Below are 19,119 nucleotides of genomic sequence, written 5' to 3'. Positions count from 1 at the left end.
AGCACGGGGTCTCACAGTGCTCAACAGATGGAAGGGTGGTCAGTTCTACCCTCCTTCTCAAACACTTTGCCTGGGAAAGGAGTTCAGGGTCCCACAACCCAGGCCTACCAAAAGTTGTTTCTAGCCATAGCTAGGGGATAGTTATTGGCAGGTGACAGCCACCCCAGGCTCTGCTCTCCATATTCACCATGACCAAACAAGGGGCTGAGATGCTAGACAGGGAGGCCTGTAGATAACATGGTGCGCAGTCTGCAGTGTCCAACACCCTCACCCCTAGGATGTTTGAACTCAGCTGTACCATCCCCCTGGAGAAAGACCTGGAGATCCAGCTATATGACTTTGACCTGTTTTCACCTGATGATAAGATTGGAACCACAGTCATTGACCTTGAAAACCGACTCTTGTCTGGCTTTGGAGCCCGTTGTGGGCTCTCCAAATCCTACTGCCAGTAAGTACACCTGAGGCTGGGCAAGAGAATAGGGGAGGGGTGGAGGAGGGAGCCCCCAGTTCCCTTTGCAGAGGTTGCATCCCAGGCTGGGGAACCAGGGCCCGAACCTGGCTCCATCCATGCCCCCACCACTGCTCATCCTGCAGTTCAAAGCAGAATGTTCTCCAGGACCCAAACCTCCCCACTTGTTCCTCTCCCTTAACCTCACAGGTCAGGGCCCTTTAGGTGGCGGGATCAAATGCACCCAAGCTTCCTCTTGGAACGCCATGCTAAACAGAAAGGGCTGCCTCCGCCTCTGTTCAATCCTGAGGAGGACTCTGTTTTTTACAATGGGAAACAATTCAGACTGCAAAGCTTTGGTGAGAAGTACAGCACGCTGCTGGAAGGCACAGAGACAGGCCTCTGAAACGAGAGGGCACCTGCCCCATTTTGCCCTTTCCTCTTGTGGAGGGCAACCATGGCCACTGTCCAGGCTGGGGTAGGGAAGGGGGCGCACCTGCCTGGGAGACAGGAAAGCTAACAACCTCGTGATCCCCTCCCCTTCCACCTCCTTCCATCTAGAGCCCAAGCCCCCTACTGTTCGTTATTTGGGACCTAAGAAAGAACGCCTTGCACTGTACCTCCTGCACACCCAGGGGCTGGTCCCTGAGCATGTGGAGACCCGCACACTATACAGCGACAGCCAGCCAGGCATCGACCAGGTATGAGACTCGAGGGGCTGGATCGGGAGACCAGGGAGCCCATCCATCCAGGACATAGCCATGACGAGAGGGGAAGGGGAGGCCAAGCATTCACAGATGCATGCGCACAAAAGACAAGCATGTTCTGTTAGAAGTGAGAAGTTCCAATGATGTCACTCAGAATGGAGAAATTCGGAACAGGAAAAGTCGTCTACAAGAAACCTAGGCCGTACATCAGTTGGCCTACGCTGCAGCCAGTGCCTACGCTGCTTTAGTCTCTCCTGAGGGAGGGTGGGGAGGTAGCACCTGGGGTCAGATGTGCAGACATTACAACCCTGGTTTACCTGTTAATTGCAGGCTGTGTTTTCTCCATGGCAAGGAACCCCAAACAGAAGGAATAAAAATCCCCATGGGCACCCTAATTATCATCCACCCTCTACCCTCCAGCCACCAGAACAGCTCATCTCATTCTCCAAATTTCTCAAGCTGATACCACATTCCAGACACAAAGTTCTCTGCTGAGCACTTTTTATAAACCATTCTCATTAAACCTGTTTTCTTAAATGGGGTCAACTTCAAAAGAATAAAATGAGGTCAGTTTGAAAGAATATATTTGTCTATACCTTCCAGTGTTAGTAGTTCTACTCTTTTAGTTTTTTCTCTTCCTTTTTCTCACCATTTTCATCCCTCCCTTCTTAAGACAGACCTCTATGCTTGGTGGACAGCTTCATACCCTTACAATATGCTTACACAACATAAAGCAACCTGGACACTTGGACTGATCATCTAGTTTGCTCTTTCTTGGGGCTACTAAGCTGGTTAATAAATGAAGCCCCAACCCCACTGTGGTGCTCTGTCCAGAGAGGCTGAGGAGCACGGCCTGCTCAACAGCATTAACCCCCAGTCACAAGTGATAACCCGCTGTGGCCATCAGCCTTGAAGCCATCATACACTACCAGCCTTACTCTGTACCATTCTTCCAGCCAAAATGAGAAAAGGGAATCTGGTGGGGAGTTGCCAGACTTCCTGTCTGAAGTCCATTCCATCTCCTTACCCTACCCTCCTATGGTGGGGACACAGCCTCCACAGACCCCAGAACCTGGGACAGGGCTCCCAGGTCACAGCATGCTCAGAACAGAGGCTGGCAACCCCCAGCCAGCTAATCCATCTCCACTCTAGGGAAAGGTGCAAATGTGGGTGGACATCTTTCCCAAGAAGCTTGGGCCTCCTGGCCCCCCAGTCAACATCAAGCCCAGAAAGCCTAAGAGGTAAGTGACCTACCTCATCCCCGTCACTGTACTTCCCAGGGCACGGAACATGGGTGTGCTCACACACTAAGGAACAGCAAATTCCTTCCTTCTCTTGGGAGTCCTGGGAGCTTCCTTCCCCTGCATCCTCCCAAATGTGGCGTGCCTGGTGTGGGCATGGAGGGCAGCCTCCCAGGCCTGTCTTCCTGCACCAAGTTGGGGAGCAATTCCTCAGCAAAGCCTCAGACTACAGTGGCTGCAGGTATGAGCTGCGCTGCATCATTTGGAAAACTGCCCAAATGGACCTGGGGAAAAGTCTATCTGGCGAGATAAGCGACATCTATGTCAAAGGGTGAGAAAGATGGCAGGGCTCCAGCAGTGTTCCCTCAGAGTTCCCTAGTTGTATCATCCCTGCGCCTCCCACCCCCAATTCTGGGGCCACATCTCTCCACTCCCACCCGTGCCTGGTGTCTCTTGAGCAGTGCTTCCCACAAGGGGAAGGGGAGGGGGACAATACATGTGAACCCCAGGTGAAATGACTTTCGCCCCAGGTGGCTATTCGGGCTAGAGAAGGACATGCAGAAGACAGATATCCACTACTACTCCCTCACTGGGAAGAGCGACTTCAACTGGCGGTTCATCTTCACCATGGACTACCTGGCAGCTGAGCATATGTGTGTCCAGAGCCAGAAGGTAACAGAACTGGGAGTGGGGGTGGGGGCTGTGCTCCCTCTCCCGCTTCCTCAGAGAACTATAAGCTGAACACTTGGAATGTGGCCTCAGGCAGAAACTTCTCTGAGAGTCTATCACTGCTGGGTAGTGGGCTACTAAGGGGGCCAAGGGCAATCTCAAGGGAGACAGGCCAGGAATACGCTCTTCTGTCACCCTCCAGGACTACATATGGAGCCTGGACCCCACAGTGATGAAGTTCCCAGCCCGGCTCATCATCCAGATCTGGGACAACGACATCTTCTCCGCTGATGACTTCCTAGGTGAGATCTGGAATAGGGTCCATGACCACAGGACAGGGAGCTCCTTCTTGCTGACAGCATTTCTCTGGGCTCAGGGGTCCTGGAGCTGGATTTATCTGACATGCCTCTACCAGCCCGGCACGCCAATATGTGCTCCATCAGGATGATGGATACAGATTCCAAGTGGCCTTACTTCCTCCAGTATAAGCACGTCTCCCTCTTCAAGAAGAAGACTGTAACGGGCTGGTGGCCTTGCCAGGTCCTCGATGGTGGCAAATGGCGCTTGTCGGTAGGAGCTGGGGAAGGTGTCTATTGCATAGGACTACTATGCCACGTAACTTGGCTCTAACAGACTTCTGGGGACCTTTGCTAAATCCCTTTTCCTTTCTATGGGAAGGGGTCTTAAACTATTCTCGCACCTGTTGTAATGAACTCAGCCTCCCACCACCTATGGTGTTTCTAGGGTAAAGTGAAGATGACGCTGGAGATTCTGTCAGAGAAGGAAGCCCTAATCAAGCCAGCAGGGCGAGGCCACTCAGAACCCAACCAGTACCCTACACTTCATCCTCCCCTGTAAGGGTCCTGTGGGACAAAGGCACAAAATCTTTCTTCCTCATTCACAAAGCTGAGCTGCTAGGCCCGGCAATTTGAATAGAGTGGTGAACATTGGGCCTATAGGTGGAGAGAGGTTAATTACTTCCTAGCATCCCGGCTCAGGGCTCAGCTACAATCAGGAGAGAACAGCCTTAGTGAACGGGAAATGGGGGGCTGGGGACACACAAGTAAGCAGAAGTTGTTTTAAAAAAGAAAGCTCTTGGGTCCAGATTACTTGACCTGAAGGTTCTCTCTGCCTTCCATCCTCTGACATCTCCTCTGCTTATGGACAGACGACCCAACACCTCATTCTTGTTTCGGATACCTGTTACAACCTTGTGTCACGTTTTCTGGAAACGCTACCACTTTAAAATCATAGCCGCTGCAATCATATTTATTATAGCACTTCTGCTGTTCAACTTTATCTATTCAGCCCCGGTGAGTGACAATCCTGGGGACAGGGACAAAGGCACTAGTTGCTCTTGGGATGATTCTGAAGAGACAGCCTCAGGTCACTACCTCAGGCTAACAGTTTCCTTTTCTCTCTAGCATTACTTGGCCATGAACTGGATCAAACCTGGACTTCGGCTGAGTGCTCCCCTTAAAATATATAGCAATGTCATCAATCCACCAAACACCCGCATTGCCAACCCTTCTATCCTCACGGGCCAGCATCTGAACCTAAATCCTGCAGCAGACCATGAGCTGAAATTCCTCCAGGGACCTATGAATCACCTGCAAGACATTTTTCCAGAACTTCCAGCCCTGCAAGACTAATTGGCCCAGGTCTGCTTGGCTTTTCTCCTGCCCAAGCCTTACCCTTGGGCTTCCTACCAATCTCTCATTTCTATCTTCTAGGACATATGCAAGGGGCTAAGGATATTCTGGCCATTCTGTTCAGAAACCACTTCCAACAAGGACAGAGTTGTCATTTTCCCACTGAAGTAAACAAGTTTTGTCACAGAGAGTCACCTTATAATTTTGGGGGTTGAAGACAACACGAAAAGCAAGACTCACAAGGACAGGAAACAGTGTCCTTTTTATACACCACCTCTAGTCTTCAGGGTCTCCTCCTCTCCAAGAGGCTCTGAAGTCAGAGGGCAACCAAGAGAAAGGGGGACTGTGAGGAGAGAAATGGCTCACGTGGGGTAAGCAGCTTGCCAAAATCACTGTTCCCACCCCTACGGTACATGCACAAATGAGCCATGCCACAGACCAGGCATCTCCCTCCTCTAGGGCACACCTAGGATTATGGAGCCCAGAACAGTATTTGGTCCCATTCACAATGAGAAATATTTATTTCTAAGAACAAAAAGCAAGAGCTAGGGCATGACCTGCCATGCTAGGTTAGACAGTTTCCTTGCATCACACATATCTCAAAGGCTGGCCCTACGCTGGGTGGGGACTGCATTTCACATCTTCCCCATCCTGTTTAAAAACCCTCAAGGAGCCCATGAGTGGGGAAACATAAAAAACTCATCTCACACACACACCCTCCCCCATGATGAGACCCCTTCCTCCCACACCACTGCCTGGGCTATCTCAAGAGCTCACCTAGGTCCTCCCACCACAGGGGTCTAGCCAATCTCCCCCTGAGCTCAAAAAAGACAAAAGAGCCGTTTGCTTTGTCAGTTCTAAGTGGTCCTAAGGCCAAGCTCCAGGTCACAGTTTGTGCTCTGGCACCCAATCCTGGAGCTGCTCTGCTCTTGTGGGGAAGGTCTTAGGAGGACCCCATTTTACTCCCACCTGTAGGAGAGCACTGTGGCCTGTGATGCTCACTTACGCACATGGGAGGGACAGAAAAAAAGCCCAACACGACAGAAACTTATATGCAGCCAAGGTGCCCTCCTTTCCTTCCAGACTGAGCTGAGGGTTTTCCCAACCCAAAAGAAGGCAGGGCAAGGGTTGACAGGCTTGGGGCTCAGAAGAAGGCCTAGACCTTCCCCCAAACCTACCCCTCAAAGGAAGGACACTGTTTGATTTCCATCAGTCATTTTAAGAATTTCCCTTAGGCTACAGAAGTACATGGCTAGGAGGGCTCAGAGCTCCAGGCCCTCCAGGGAGACTGGCCTATTGGCCAATTTAACCACAGGGCAGACAGGTGAGCAGCACTTGACCCCTTGTCAGATAAGGCAGTGGAACAAGGATTGACCCACAGTGGATGACACTCAGCCTCTGTCACTTAATGACAATGAACCCTTCCAGGCACAGATGACCAGGGTCTATTGCTCCCAGATTTGCAACAGGAGTTCAGCAACAGTTTCTTATCCATTAAGAAAAAGAAGCCAAGTTTCCTCTTTGGGGAGTATCCAAGCCGAGGCTATAAAAAGAAAGCTTCCTTACATTTTGAACACTCAAAGTGGGATTCCAAAAATCATGATAAACACAAAACATGCAGGCTCCAGAGTCCAGAAACATCTCCACATGGCAAATGTTGCTTTTGGTGTCAAAACATGGAGCTGGGCAGTTTCACAGTTACTCCTATTACATCCATGAGGTCTTCCAAGTTTCTCTTGACTTGCACACCAAGTGTGTCAAACCTGACTGAGGGCCTAAAGAAACCAACTGGGAAAGTCACAAACCAAGAGAGCCAAGTTTCACGCTAAAGAACAATCACTAGAGCAGTGAGCCAAAGCAAAAAGCCCTTTCCCCATGGCCACCTAATGAGGGTCAGCAAAACCTAAGTTTGTTCTGCAGCCCCAGGCTCCAAAAGACAGGCATCCAGATGTCTCTTCCAGCTCAGGCTGCATTTGGAGAGAACGATGAATGGAGGGAGAAGGCAACGCAGGGAAGAAGTTTCCATCCAGATTTCTAACGAAAGTTCCTCAAGTGGACAGAGGCTTGGATGAAAAGCAATGAATGGAAGCCTGAAGGTCTGGGGAGTTATCAGTGTTGTATTCTTTGCAGATTTAAAAATGAAGTACAAGGGTCCTCTGAGTCCAACAACAAGGCAGCCTGAGCTATGAAATTCTTTTCTGTGATTTTAGTACCATAGCCGCATAAATTCTCTCTATCCTCTTAGCTCCCAAGTGGAAGGACTGCAGGGAAAGGCACGTCACAGCAGCACTGCCCTGGGGTAGGTGGGCTTCCTGAACCAGAGTCAGATGTCCCCATGGATTACCATGGTAATGCAGTGTCCCTGCATTCAAAGTTCCAGTGACAGAACAGAGTCCCTGACCAGCTGTTGGAGACTAGAGAAGGCCTGCCAGGCTATATGCTCAGGCCAGTGCCTGCTCCTCCCACACCTCATAGTGACAGCCACAGGGGCGGCAGTAGCAGGACGGCTCAGTAGAAACGCTTTCGGCTCTGTTCCTGCCATTTGTTGTAGAGTATGATACCAATGACAATGGCAAATACGGAAAACACCAGCGAGAAGAAGACGATGAGGAAGAGGGCCAGGCCACTCAGGGGCGGCAATGGGGCGGTCACTGAGGAAGCAAGAGAGAAGCAAGTCAGAATCAGGGAGCCCACCCAGCTGGGAAGATACAGAGTCTCCAGCTTGACACCCATTTCTGGGAGCCAGAAATGATAGACTCTCCCTTTCAGGATGCCTCAATTTAAAAACTGAGCAGCCCTGGGGCGCCTGGGTGGCTTAGTCGATTGAGCGTCTGACTTCAGCTCAGGTTATGATCTCGTAGTCCGTCGGTTCGAGCCCCATGTCTGGCTCTGTGCTGACAGCTCAGAGCCTGGAGCTTGCTTTGGATTCTGTGTCTCCCTCTCTGTCTGCCCCTCCCCCACTTGTGCTCTGTCTCTCTCTCGCTCTCTCTCTCTCTCTCAAAAATAAAAATAAACATAAAAAACAACAAACAAACTGAGCAACCCTGCTCATCTGTAACACAGAGACAAGTGGAATGGAAGGAGCGCCTGCTCCATGTTGTTTAGTGGAAGAGCACAGAAAGGAGACGGCCCCACAAGCTGCAGGTGCAAGTCACCCCAGACCTTCCAGGCACGGTGACCTCCCTTTGACCACGGGACCACTTCCCAGGATCCCCTGTGCTCACCCTCAGGCAGCTTCATGTTGTCCACTGAGGGCAGGAACACATCTCGATGCAGTTTCTCCTCTTCTGGGGTTCTCTCCACTGTCAGCTCAAACAACTTCAGGGAAATGACATCATGATTATCTAAAGGAGAAAAGCACAAGGAGGACCCAAACCACCTTAAACAGAGGTATCTTGGGACTTTCTTGGTTCAAGCTTCTGATCCACAGCTAACTAGCAATGACTTTGTTTTTTTTCGAAATTTACTTATTTTTTAAGTAATCTCTCCATGCAACATGGGGCTTGAACTCACAACACGGAGATGAAGTGTCAGATGCTCTACTGACTGAGCAAGCCAGGCATCCCACTAGCAGTGATTGAGAAAAATGGTTGGAACCTGTTTTCTCATCTAAAATCAAGAATAGGGGACAGAGAGAATATTCTGTATTACTCAGGATTTAAAGTTTTTATCAACAAGCATACATTACCTATATAACTTTAAAACTTACACATAATGCAAGAATGAAAGCCCATATCATATGTGAAGCCTTGTAGTACAGTGAGGGAAGACACAGCACTATAGCTTCCCTTCCATGCAGACACACACACGCAAGACAGGAAAGGGCCTTGTGGCAGCTGATTACTAGGTCACAAGCAGGGCATAGCTACTGGCATGGCACACAGTTCCCTTCTGGACTAGGCCTAATTCTCTGCAGCTCCTTATAACTGTGACTCTGAATCTCACTAATAATTACAAGAGAAAGGATCAAGCAATTAAGGGCTCCTTTTTTTCCTCTCTTTTTAAAGTATCATTAATAATGGGGGCACCTGGATGGCTCAGTCATTTAAGCATCTGACTCTTGGTTTCGGCTCAAGTCATGATCTCTCAGTTCCTGATTTCGATCCCTGCATCAGGCTCTGGACTGACAGTGCAGAGGCTATTTGGGATCTCTCTCTGCTCCTCCCATTCTCCCTCTCTCTCTCAAAACAAATATGTAAACTTAAAAAAAAAGTATCATTAATAAACTCATAGATTCAAACATATTTGATGTGTTTCAATACACTGAACTTGTACAATCTTATAGGTGCTCAATGTGACCTATCTTTCTCCAGTGAGAGCCTATTCAAGTTGGCTTTTGAGTCCTTTTGCATGAACCCAGAAATGTCTGATTCTTTATTGCTTTCCTGGGAGGTTCCCAGTTTATCCATTTCCTGCCTCAGCCCTAGCATCAGCCATTTCTCCAGGAAGCTCTTGTTCTTTCCTTTTAGCATGAATTGGTATTAAGAGACCACAAATCTGAATGCTAGGGGTGCTCATGGCTATTAGGGTTGGTTATTGGAGACTGGACTTCTTGCCATTTCCCTTTTTTTTTTTTTTTCATTTTAACATATATTTTATTTAACCCAATATATCCAAAAAAACTATCATTTCTACATGCAAATGATAGAAAAATTGTTGATGACATTACGTTCATTTTCTAAGTCTTTTAAGTCTAGTGTGTATCCTACATTTATAGCACATGTCAGTTTGGAATCGCCCTATTTCAAGTGTCCAGTAGCCACCTGTAACTTGTTGCTACTATACTGGACAGTGTTGATCTAGATCATTATTCTAGTTGACTTCTGACATGTGTGTTGGGCCCAAAGGAAACTCTGATCCTCATAATGTAACACAAGAGAAATATATTTGCATAGGGTACTCTCTGCCCTCTCTGCTTCCAGCTGAGGAACTCCACTTTGGGGTGATAATTTGGGGACCCCTCAACCATTCCTTCCCCAAACTCCCAACTTGTGTCTTCTCAGCACATTTTGTCTTGACTTCTGGCAGAAGAAAGAAACCATATCATGTTCCCACTTTTTTCTTCCTCACACCTAGATGACATCCTTTGAACCAAGAAATTTAGAATTTTTGTATATGGGGGAAAATCCATCAATGTCTCACATACTAGGATTATTCCAATTGCAACTCTGTATGGTCTAGGCATGGTACACCAGGAAGCCTGGTGCACCATTTCTCTGTGATTCTCTCCACTCTGCCCTCTTCTGTGATCTTCATCTCCCAGCTGGTGGCAAGATGGCTGCCCCAGCTCCAGGTATCCCACCCTCCCTCCCTTCCTGAAGAAGGAAGAGGGCCATTTCTATTATTAAGGTGGCATTTACAGCTGCTTAGATTCCTATCTTTAGCAGACTCCCAGAGAGGAAAAAACTAGATTTGCCTTCAATTAGAAAAACGTTTTTGCTGTCAGGAATGAGTTTAAGCCATGAAACGATAAAAAGATGGGCCAATGCTCCTCACAATGTAGGGGCATCAAAGGCTGGGGGTACTGAAATGTGTCCTTTCTCATCCATTTTCAACAATTCACTGCATAACAAGTAAGAAGATGTCAACAAGAAAGACCTTAAGAGAAAGACATAATTTGTATTTAGGGATATCCCACAGGCAGAGAACAGAGACTTGTTAATATAGGCATTATCACTAAACATCTAGAGCAAAGAACTCCTTAGGATAAAAATTACTCTACTTCACACTAGCTTTATTCATAATGAATTATACTAGTCAAAAACCCCCAAAATTCAGTGCCTCACCTCTTCTCAAAAGAAGTTATGATTAAGGCTCAAGCCAAGGGAGAGAACAAACATAAGAGGAAGTTACAAGTTGAGAACAAGTAGGAAGAAAATCCAGAGATAGAAAAGTAAAAGAACCAGGTACTATTAATGCCACATAAATCAAGAACAGCTGGAGTTTCAGAGTAACTGGTCAAACCAGCTGAAGAGAGGACAAAGAATGGCGACTGAGAACAGAGTACCATGGTATGGCAAGGACGAAGCAGGTTTGAGAAGAGTAGTGCTAATGGCTTGACCGAGATGCATGGGAGGTCTGACTACAGGGTGGCAGAGCAGTGGATGGCCTGGAAACAGAAGCACCTGTGCACAGGACACATTCAGAAGTCTGAGCACAAAGGAAGATCTGGGGATGAGTTCGAAAAGGGAAGGCAGAGTCAAGGAATTCAAGGAAAAGCTTTGTTAAGAGAAGGGGCACCAGAGATATCAAAGTACAGAACTCAAAACACAGGCCTGATGAAGAGGCAAATACTACTTTGCATTAGCACCAACCATCTCCTAGAGCCAACTGGACTAGGATAAGGTAGGCCTGGGAGGGGTGGCAGCGGGGCGGGAGGGGGGTTAAGGATACAAAAATGTCAGAAGAGAGGCACTTCCTGGGTACTTGCTTCCCACAGTTCTGCTTGTCTGGCTTTCCCCTCTGAGAAGCCTCACCAAGGCCTGGCTATCGAGACATGACCTCACTCAGGACAAATAAAGAGTACATGGGGCAATACCCGAGAGATCTCCAGTGATGGAGGAGGTACCAAAGTAGTAGCCCCGGGGCAGACGAACCCCTGGCACCTCAATGCAGTCCCTCCACTCATGCTTGCCATCGATGTCCATCATTATCTAGAATAAAAAGAAGAGATAAATCAGGGCCATGAAAGCAGGTGCAAGGCAGACCATACCACCAACTGGTCCAGAAAACAAGGACTCACCGTCAGATGCCTCTTGACATAGCGAATCACAAGGAAGGTGTCATAATGCAGATTGCGGACAATGGCTGTACAGCCCCCCAGCTCTGTAGGCCGCCCATCCCGCTCATGATCATAGCTGAGGGAGCCATTGTTCACCATGGCTGAGATGTAAGGGAATACCCGCTGGGAAAGCAGGGAAGGAAAAGCAGAGGACAGTAAGGAAGTACTCTTAGGAATGCCTGTACAAATAGCAACAGAATTGCACACATACAAGCTGAGCCCTTTCCAGCAGACCAGATGACCATTCTGCCTCATCATTAGCGGCTCCCTAAAACCCACTCTCAGATGGTCACTCAAAGGATATAGCCCAGGAAGCAACTGAACTCTGTACTTGCCTTCAGGAATCTCCTTGCTACTAATGTGGGGTGGGTCTGAAATGGCCCCTCTGGAGTCTTGACTTGAATCCTTCCAGAGATCCCTATTTGGCATTTACACATGACTCAGGACTGGTGGTTTTCTTTTTATGTATATATACCTATCTCCCCAACTTCCATGTAAACTCCTTGAAGAAAAAAATCACTTATACTTCCTTATGTGTCTCCACCTTCCATCCCTCCCAAACCCCCTTCACCCACCCCTACTCATCCCCAGGGTAAGCATTTTGCATATAGCAGATACTCTGAAAATACCTGTTTGATCAGGAAAACCTTTCCATTCTGGATAGCTCCTTTCAAATTCTCAAATCCTATAAGCATATGATGGATGCCATGTGGATTAGGACTCAGAAACAGCACTGCCAGAACCAGGCTGCCAGATGGTGTTCTCCAGCCACAACTGTTCATAGTTGAAAGACCTTCCAGCCCACTTCAGCTTCACCTACACATAACTTGTGCCAGCAATACCCTCCCACTCCCACTACCCATTTCCCACCAACTTCAGAGGCTTTCTCTCTCTCCAGTAGAGTTGTAGGAGGGAATGCTTCCTCAAAAATGATGCCCTAACTATTTAAGAACCAGCCCAGTGCTGAGGCAGTGCAGAGGCAGGGTGATGAAAGGAGAGGAAACATGACACATGACACATGACACATGCCACTTCTTTGGTGACTTCCTCATTGCCCTCAACAGTCAACATGCAAGGTGGAGATGCAGTCAAAATCAGAGAATGGTGACTCAAGACAACAGCCACACGGGTGTGAACAGGGGCAAATGGTGGATGGACACGCAGGGAATAAGGGATGGCCATGGTGGGTCAAGACTGAGTACCTGGACTCCTGGAGAATATCGCCTCTTCTGGGCCTGAGAGGGTCCAGCAGGTTATTATAAAAATGAGAGAGGACACAGAAGACAGGAGACCAGGTCAGAAAGAAACAGCCATGGAAGAGCTTTGACCCAGCTGTGGTGGATGAGCAAACCAATCTAAATCCCCAAACAGAAATGTAGGGTCTGTGGAGGGCATTTAGCAAGTCCTTACACCCCTCAAAATTGTGGGCAAAACTGTGCATAGAGGCTTGTTTGTTTTCTAAGGAGAGGGTCTGTTAGTATCAATCCCAAAGGGGCCCACTAGGAATTCCTCTGAGGCTTTCAGAAACTTTATAATATAAACACACAGCACTACATTATACCAGAAGGCCCCACTTATGTCTCTGAGTCAGAAGGCCAGGCCACATGTTTTGTCTGTATCCAGAAGACAGTATTTCTATAAGAAGGGGAGAGACAGGACTGACAAATAGGGCTAACTTCTTTCGAATTCAAGATGGCCTTTACTACCCAGAATCTCAGGATACAGCTGTTGCCCAAAAGACAAAAATCCTACCACTTGAGAGACAATGAAGTTAACTCTAATCCAAAGGGATCATCTACCCTCTAAGTGAGCTTTATGGACATATATTTTCCAAATAGCTTTGTCATTCTAACCTACAACATGTGGGTAAGGAAGAAGCTCCATGGAAGCATGGTGGCATGGTAGATTTAGAAAAACCCCGAGGCTTGAGGGTATTCAGCTTTGCTCTAGAAAACTGCTACGGTTCTAAGCTAGAAGCAACAAGAGGTATATACGCAAGCTCAGGCCAGGCCTGCCCTACGGGAAGGATGTGTGAGGGTGTAGAGCCTGAAGCATTTTTTCCTCTAACACTTAGTGAGCACCTATTAGGAGCTAGGCACTGTTCCAGATACTGGGGTTCAGTGGAAAACCAGACAGACTGGTATCTGCTGTCACAGAGCGGACACAGAGTAGAAGAGACAAACAATAAACAAGCAAATAAAATTATTTCAGAGAGAGGGGTACCTGGCTGGCTCAGTTGGAAAAGAAGCACGCAACTCATGATCTCGGGGTCGTGAGTTTGAGCCCAAAGGTTGGGTGTAGAAGATTATTTAAATAAAACTTTTTTAAAAAATTATTTCAGAGAGGGATAATGCTATGATGAAAAATAAAAGAGGTAACAAGATAGGCTACTGAGGGAATAGCTCTCTGAGGAGACAACATTTGAGCTGAGGCCCTAGTCATTAGAGCCACCAAAGATCTGTAGGTGTAAGAAGCATGAGGTTGGCATATTTGGGGACTAGAAGACACCAGTGTCTGAAATGCAGCCAGTGAGGGAGAGGTGGGTGTGAGCTGAGGCACAAGCCAGATCACACTGGGCCTTGGAAGCCACAGTGAGGACTGTAGGGTAAGCCCCCCACTGCTCTGCTCTTATGCCACTGGTGGAATATGCACAGGACCACAGAAAGGTACAAAATCAATCAGTGGATGACTAAATTCCCCAAACTACTCTTCTACATCTATCATTTGGAACAAGGGAATTATGAGTATGTTGTCAAGCAGAGTACAGAAACGGGCTTCTGACAAGAACGCTCATCACTTCAGTGAACAATTAGGGAAAAGGGAGTAACAGTGCCCTGGGTAGCCCATTTATCGACCCTAGTACGCATGATCAGAAGTTTATGTTGCACCTTTCAAAAGGGTGCCTCAGACAACTGTTCTTAACCGACAGCAGCCTTCCTCTTCCCAAGGCTGGTGAGGCATCCGATTATCCAGGAATAGCCAGAGGGAGGCTGGCCCCCAGCATCACCTGCGGGAGTTTTCCAGTTGCACATACATGTGGGGCTCTCAAAGAGTCTCAGTTATAGGTCTAGAGGGGGGCACAGGCTTATGTTATTTTTCAAAAAGCACCACAGACAGTTGTGATATACAACCAAGTTTAAGAAACACTGCACCAGACACTGCGCCCCACACCTTTGGAGCCAGAATCTGTCTACTTCAGCAACTCGTGACACGGCCTTCAACTTTTCACCTCATACTAGTAGTAAGTCTTTAAATGCCCTCTTATTTTCCATGCCCAGTCAGGAGTTCTTAAGTGTTCCTTGGGAAGCCACTAATTTCACACAGCAGCTCATTTTCTTTCCTTGGAAAGCAGCCTATATATAGCAAGAACCAAAGGCTGAAGAATCACTCGGACTCAAGCAGGGTGGTAGTTTCATTCCTAATTTAAGAGTCACTAAAAATTAGGCACTCCTACCTATCATCCAAATGATTATTGACTGTAGGGTGAAGGAATATTTCCAAATTTTTGTACTATGAGGACACTTCAAAAAAAAAAAAAAAGAACCCTCTACATGGTAATTGTACCTTCAGCCTACCTTGACTGAAGGGAGACCCATGAACTTGTGGATTTATGGATCCTATGCTAAAACTCCACAGATCCCAAGTACACAAGTAGTGTAAACCACTAGACAGAAAAAGGTGCCCACACGGCCTCTGTAATCAGGGAGACCTGGGTTCTAACTGCAGTTATTATGCCACTCAGGGCTGTATAACCTTGGGTGGATTACATTAGCTCTTTGAGATTCCATTTCCTCCCTGTAAGCAGGCAGAATAACACAGAGCTCACAGGGCTGATCGTGAAGATACAACGAGATATGTAAAGCATTTAGTACAGTGTCTGGCATTCAGGAGGGAGTCAATAAACATTCATTTAATCAAAGACTAATGAATTTCTAGACAGAAACACTATTCACAGGTGCTCATATATAAGCACAAAGCCAGGGACACCTGGGTGGCTCAGCTGGTTAAACGGCTGACTTTTTTTTTTTTTTTTTTAAGCAGCTGACTCTTGATTTCAGCTCAGGTCACGCATGATCTCATAGTTTGTGAGATCCAGCCTCACGTCTGGCTCTGCACTGACAGCGGGGAACCCGCATGGGATTCTCACTGTTCCTTTCCCTCTGCCCCTTCCTGGCTCTTGTGCACACCCGCTCTCTCAAAATAAATAAATAAGTTTTTAAATAAATAAATTAATTAAATAAGCACAAAGCCAAATATGCATCTTCTACAGAAGGCCATTGGCTGCCACACACCAGTAAAATCTCCAAAAATATCTTGGGGATTAATGGGTTTGCCTTTTCTGACCTACTAAATATTAAAATAGAACAACCATCTATAATAAATATTTTGAAAAGAACACCAAAAGGGGCGCCTGGGGGGCTCAGTCAGTTGAGTGACCGACTTTGGCTCAGGTCATGATCTCACGGTTTTCGAGTTTGAGCCCCGTGTCGGGCTCTGTGCTGACAGCTCAGAGCCTGGAGCCTGCTTCTGATTCTGTCTCCCTCTCTCTCTGCCCCTCCCCCACTCGTGCTCTGTCTCAGAAATGAATAAACATTAAAAAAAAATTTTATGAAAAGAACACCAAAAGAGGGGCAACTGGGTGGCTCAGTGGGTTAAGTGTCTGACTTCAGCTCAAGTCACGACCTCACAGTTCATGAGTTTGAGCCCTGCATCAGGCTCTGCTCTAACAATGTGGAGCCTAGTTAGGATTCGTTCTCTCTCCCTCTCTCTCTCTCTACCCTCCCCCAGTTGCATGCACACCCTCTCTCTTTCAAGATAAATGTAAAAAGTCGGGGCGCCTGGGTGGCTCAGTCGGTTAAGAATCAGACTTTGGTTCAAGTCATGATCTCAGTTCGTGAGCTCGAGCCCCGCATCGGGCTCTGTGCTGATAGCTCAGAGCCTGGAGCCTGCTTGGCATTCTGTGTCTCCCTCTCTTTCTACCTCTCTCCCACTCACACTGTCTCTCAAAAATAAACATAAAAATTTTTTTTTAATGTAAAAAGTTAAAAAAAAAGAACTATATATTTTCACAATAAACAATTTAGCATTTATGAAAATTCATTTCACTGTTCCTATTTGTTAGACCAGTGAAACTTGTTACCAACCAATATGAGTTCATGAACCTTTAGGAGCCGCTCTCTTAGAGCAGTTTTTTCCAATCTGAGGCATCATGCAGTTGGGTAAGCTGGCCAAGTTTGCTCTCTGGAACATAGACATGAAGAAAAAGAGGGTGAAGAAGAGAGGGAGAAAACAGCCACAACCACTATTGCCAAGATGTCTGCACAATGTTCCTTGAGAATGCCAGTTAGTGGTATGAATGAGAAGAGCTAGCACTTTTGGAACACTTCCTCTGTGCCACGCACTGTGCTCAGTCATGTACACGCACCTATTTATTTAATCCCCACAGCTTTAAGGGGTGGGATTAGTATCCCCATTTGACTGGTAAGAAAACTTGTGTAAGTAGTAAAACCAGAATTTGAAGCCAGGTAGTCTGGCCCCAGAACACTGGCTCAGTCACTGTGCTTCCGTATATACTGGTAGAAACCAAAAACCAAAACAACAAAAACCCTAGGTCTCTAATATACCTTGAAACACAGAAATATTAGAGGATGCTTCCAGAGTTTAAAAAAGGAATGAGATGACAACTGAATATGACAGAGAATCTGGAGTTTTCTTTTGCTACAAAGGGCATAGTGGGACAATTGGTGAAAGTTGAGTAAAGTCAGTAGATTAAAAATAGTACTGGGGCGCCTGGGTGGCGCAGTCGGTTAAGCGTCCGACTTCAGCCAGGTCACGATCTCGCGGTCCGTGAGTTCGAGCCCCGCGTCGGGCTCTGGGCTGATGGCTCAGAGCCTGGAGCCTGTTTCCGATTCTGTGTCTCCCTCTCTCTCTGCCCCTCCCCCGTTCATGCTCTGTCTCTCTCTGTCCCAAAAATAAATAAACGTTGAAAAAAAAAATTAAAAAAAAAATAGTACTGTTATCACTGCTAAGTTCCTGATTTTAGTCACTGTGCTGTGGCTGTGTAAGAGAACTCATTTGTAGGAAAAACAAGTATTTAGGATTAAGAGAGCATGACAGAAGGCAATTTACTCTTAAATAGTTCTGAAAAAAACTATACACACATGCATGAGTGCATGCACACCCACACACAGAAAGGTAAAAGAAAAGGACAAAGCAAATGTAATGAAACGTTATTTGGGGTAATCTAGGTGAAGAACATTCCTGAATTCTTTGTTGTGTTCTTGTAACTTACCTCTAAGTCTGAAACTCTATCAAAATAAAAAATTTTTAAAGATTAATCTGAATCTAGGGGTGCCTGGATGGCTCAGTCGGTTAAACATCCAACTTCAGCTCAGGTCATGATCTCACGGTCCGTGAGTTCGAGCCCTGCATCAGGCTCTGCACCGACAGCTCAGAGCCTGGAGCCTGCTTCAGATTCTGTCTCTGGCTCTCCCTCCCCCTCCCCCACTTGTGCTCTGTCTCTGTTTCTAAAGTAAATAAACATTAAAAAAAATATAGGAAAAAAAAACCATGTTGGGGCACCTGGGTGGCTCAGTTGGTTAAGCATTCGACTCTTGATATCAGCTCAGGTCATGATCTTGGGGTTTGTGGGTTTGAGTCCTACATCCAGCTCTACACGCTACAGTGTGGAGCCTGCCTGAGATTCTCTCTCCCTCTCTCTCTCTTCCCCTCCCCTGCTCTCTCTTTCCTTCTCTCTCAAAAATTAATAAACTTAAAAAAATAAAAACACATTATATTAAAACCCACTGACACACACTCTGCTCAATATAATGTTTTTGTTTTTACAAAGATGTTTGCATGCTTTTTGTTTTAGCCTTTTCTGATTTTTTAAAAATCAGCTTTTATATAAAAATAAGAATTAAAAAAACAAATGCCTCTTCTACAGCATCTCCTTCCACATCCCTATTGGATCCTCCCCTCGGTCACTAGTGGAACACACTGCCGCTTCCACAGATAAACACTTTTCAGACTTTCAAAATGCTGTAAGTCACCTGTCCTTCAGGTCCTTCATCTACTTCACTTTTTACACAGGGATCTGGATGAAGAGGTGACTGGTTAGCTGAGCAATACCACCCTATTCAGTGGGTAACAAGACCAGTGAAATTCTCACATTACTGGGCAGCATGAGAAGGTCCCTACCCTACTGCCCCCAAACTATTACTAACCTATATTACTGACTATATCCCCAAGTCTCAAAGCTTCTTAAATGGAGGACACAGAAGCATGACACCTCCAAGCCGCTGCCTGCCTGGAAGAACTTCACATTCCTGGAACATTATCCTTATCTCTTAAACTCATGGAATCATTTTAATCCCATGTATCTTAGTTGTGACCCCACTAGAATAAACCCAAATAACATAACTTGAGGACTTCGATAGAGCACTCTAGAATTGGGAAACTCTTTTTTTTTTTTCTTTTTTAAAATTTTTTTTTTTCAACGTTTATTTTATTTTTGGGACAGAGAGAGACAGAGCATGAACGGGGGAGGGGCAGAGAGAGAGGGAGACACAGAATCAGAAACAGGCTCCAGGCTCTGAGCCATCAGCCCAGAGCCCGACGC

The 19,119-nt window shown here is 46.7% G+C and overlaps 2 protein-coding genes across 7 annotated transcripts in view; one reads left to right on the top strand and one right to left on the bottom strand.

Moving 5' to 3' along the window:
- Positions 1-4,717, top strand: part of FER1L5 (fer-1 like family member 5) — a 53,069-nt gene extending 48,352 nt beyond the window's left edge. Inside the window, exons 43-53 of the mRNA XM_047067638.1 lie at positions 278-448; positions 659-807; positions 1,010-1,149; positions 2,308-2,396; positions 2,638-2,727; positions 2,927-3,068; positions 3,268-3,367; positions 3,442-3,635; positions 3,810-3,919; positions 4,234-4,378; positions 4,490-4,717. Coding sequence (XP_046923594.1) covers positions 278-448; positions 659-807; positions 1,010-1,149; positions 2,308-2,396; positions 2,638-2,727; positions 2,927-3,068; positions 3,268-3,367; positions 3,442-3,635; positions 3,810-3,919; positions 4,234-4,378; positions 4,490-4,717 — 1,558 coding nt within the window. The remainder of the gene's footprint in view (positions 1-277; positions 449-658; positions 808-1,009; positions 1,150-2,307; positions 2,397-2,637; positions 2,728-2,926; positions 3,069-3,267; positions 3,368-3,441; positions 3,636-3,809; positions 3,920-4,233; positions 4,379-4,489) is intronic.
- The window catches only part of LMAN2L (lectin, mannose binding 2 like), a 93,647-nt gene that overhangs the window by 58,045 nt on the left and 16,483 nt on the right, over positions 1-19,119 (bottom strand). For 2 of the 6 annotated variants that reach the window (XM_047067650.1, XM_047067653.1), the window contains 4 exons: positions 11,460-11,621; positions 11,256-11,370; positions 7,942-8,061; positions 5,916-7,368 (listed from right to left, as the gene is read on the bottom strand). In XM_047067650.1, coding sequence (XP_046923606.1) covers positions 7,226-7,368; positions 7,942-8,061; positions 11,256-11,370; positions 11,460-11,621 — 540 coding nt within the window. In that variant the 3' untranslated portion in view covers positions 5,916-7,225. Of the gene's footprint in view, positions 1-5,915; positions 7,369-7,941; positions 8,062-11,255; positions 11,371-11,459; positions 11,622-12,700; positions 12,734-19,119 lie in introns of those variants that run through there. The other 4 variants (XM_047067651.1, XM_047067649.1, XM_047067654.1 and 1 more) reach the window with 3 other exon arrangements.

The sequence above is a fragment of the Lynx rufus genome, unplaced genomic scaffold (assembly GCF_022079265.1).
Source record: "Lynx rufus isolate CCGP_SWC_20201006 ecotype Redwood Valley unplaced genomic scaffold, mLynRuf1.p SCAF_8, whole genome shotgun sequence".
Taxonomy (NCBI): domain Eukaryota; kingdom Metazoa; phylum Chordata; class Mammalia; order Carnivora; family Felidae; genus Lynx; species Lynx rufus.
This window is presented reverse-complemented; position numbering and strand designations above follow the sequence as displayed.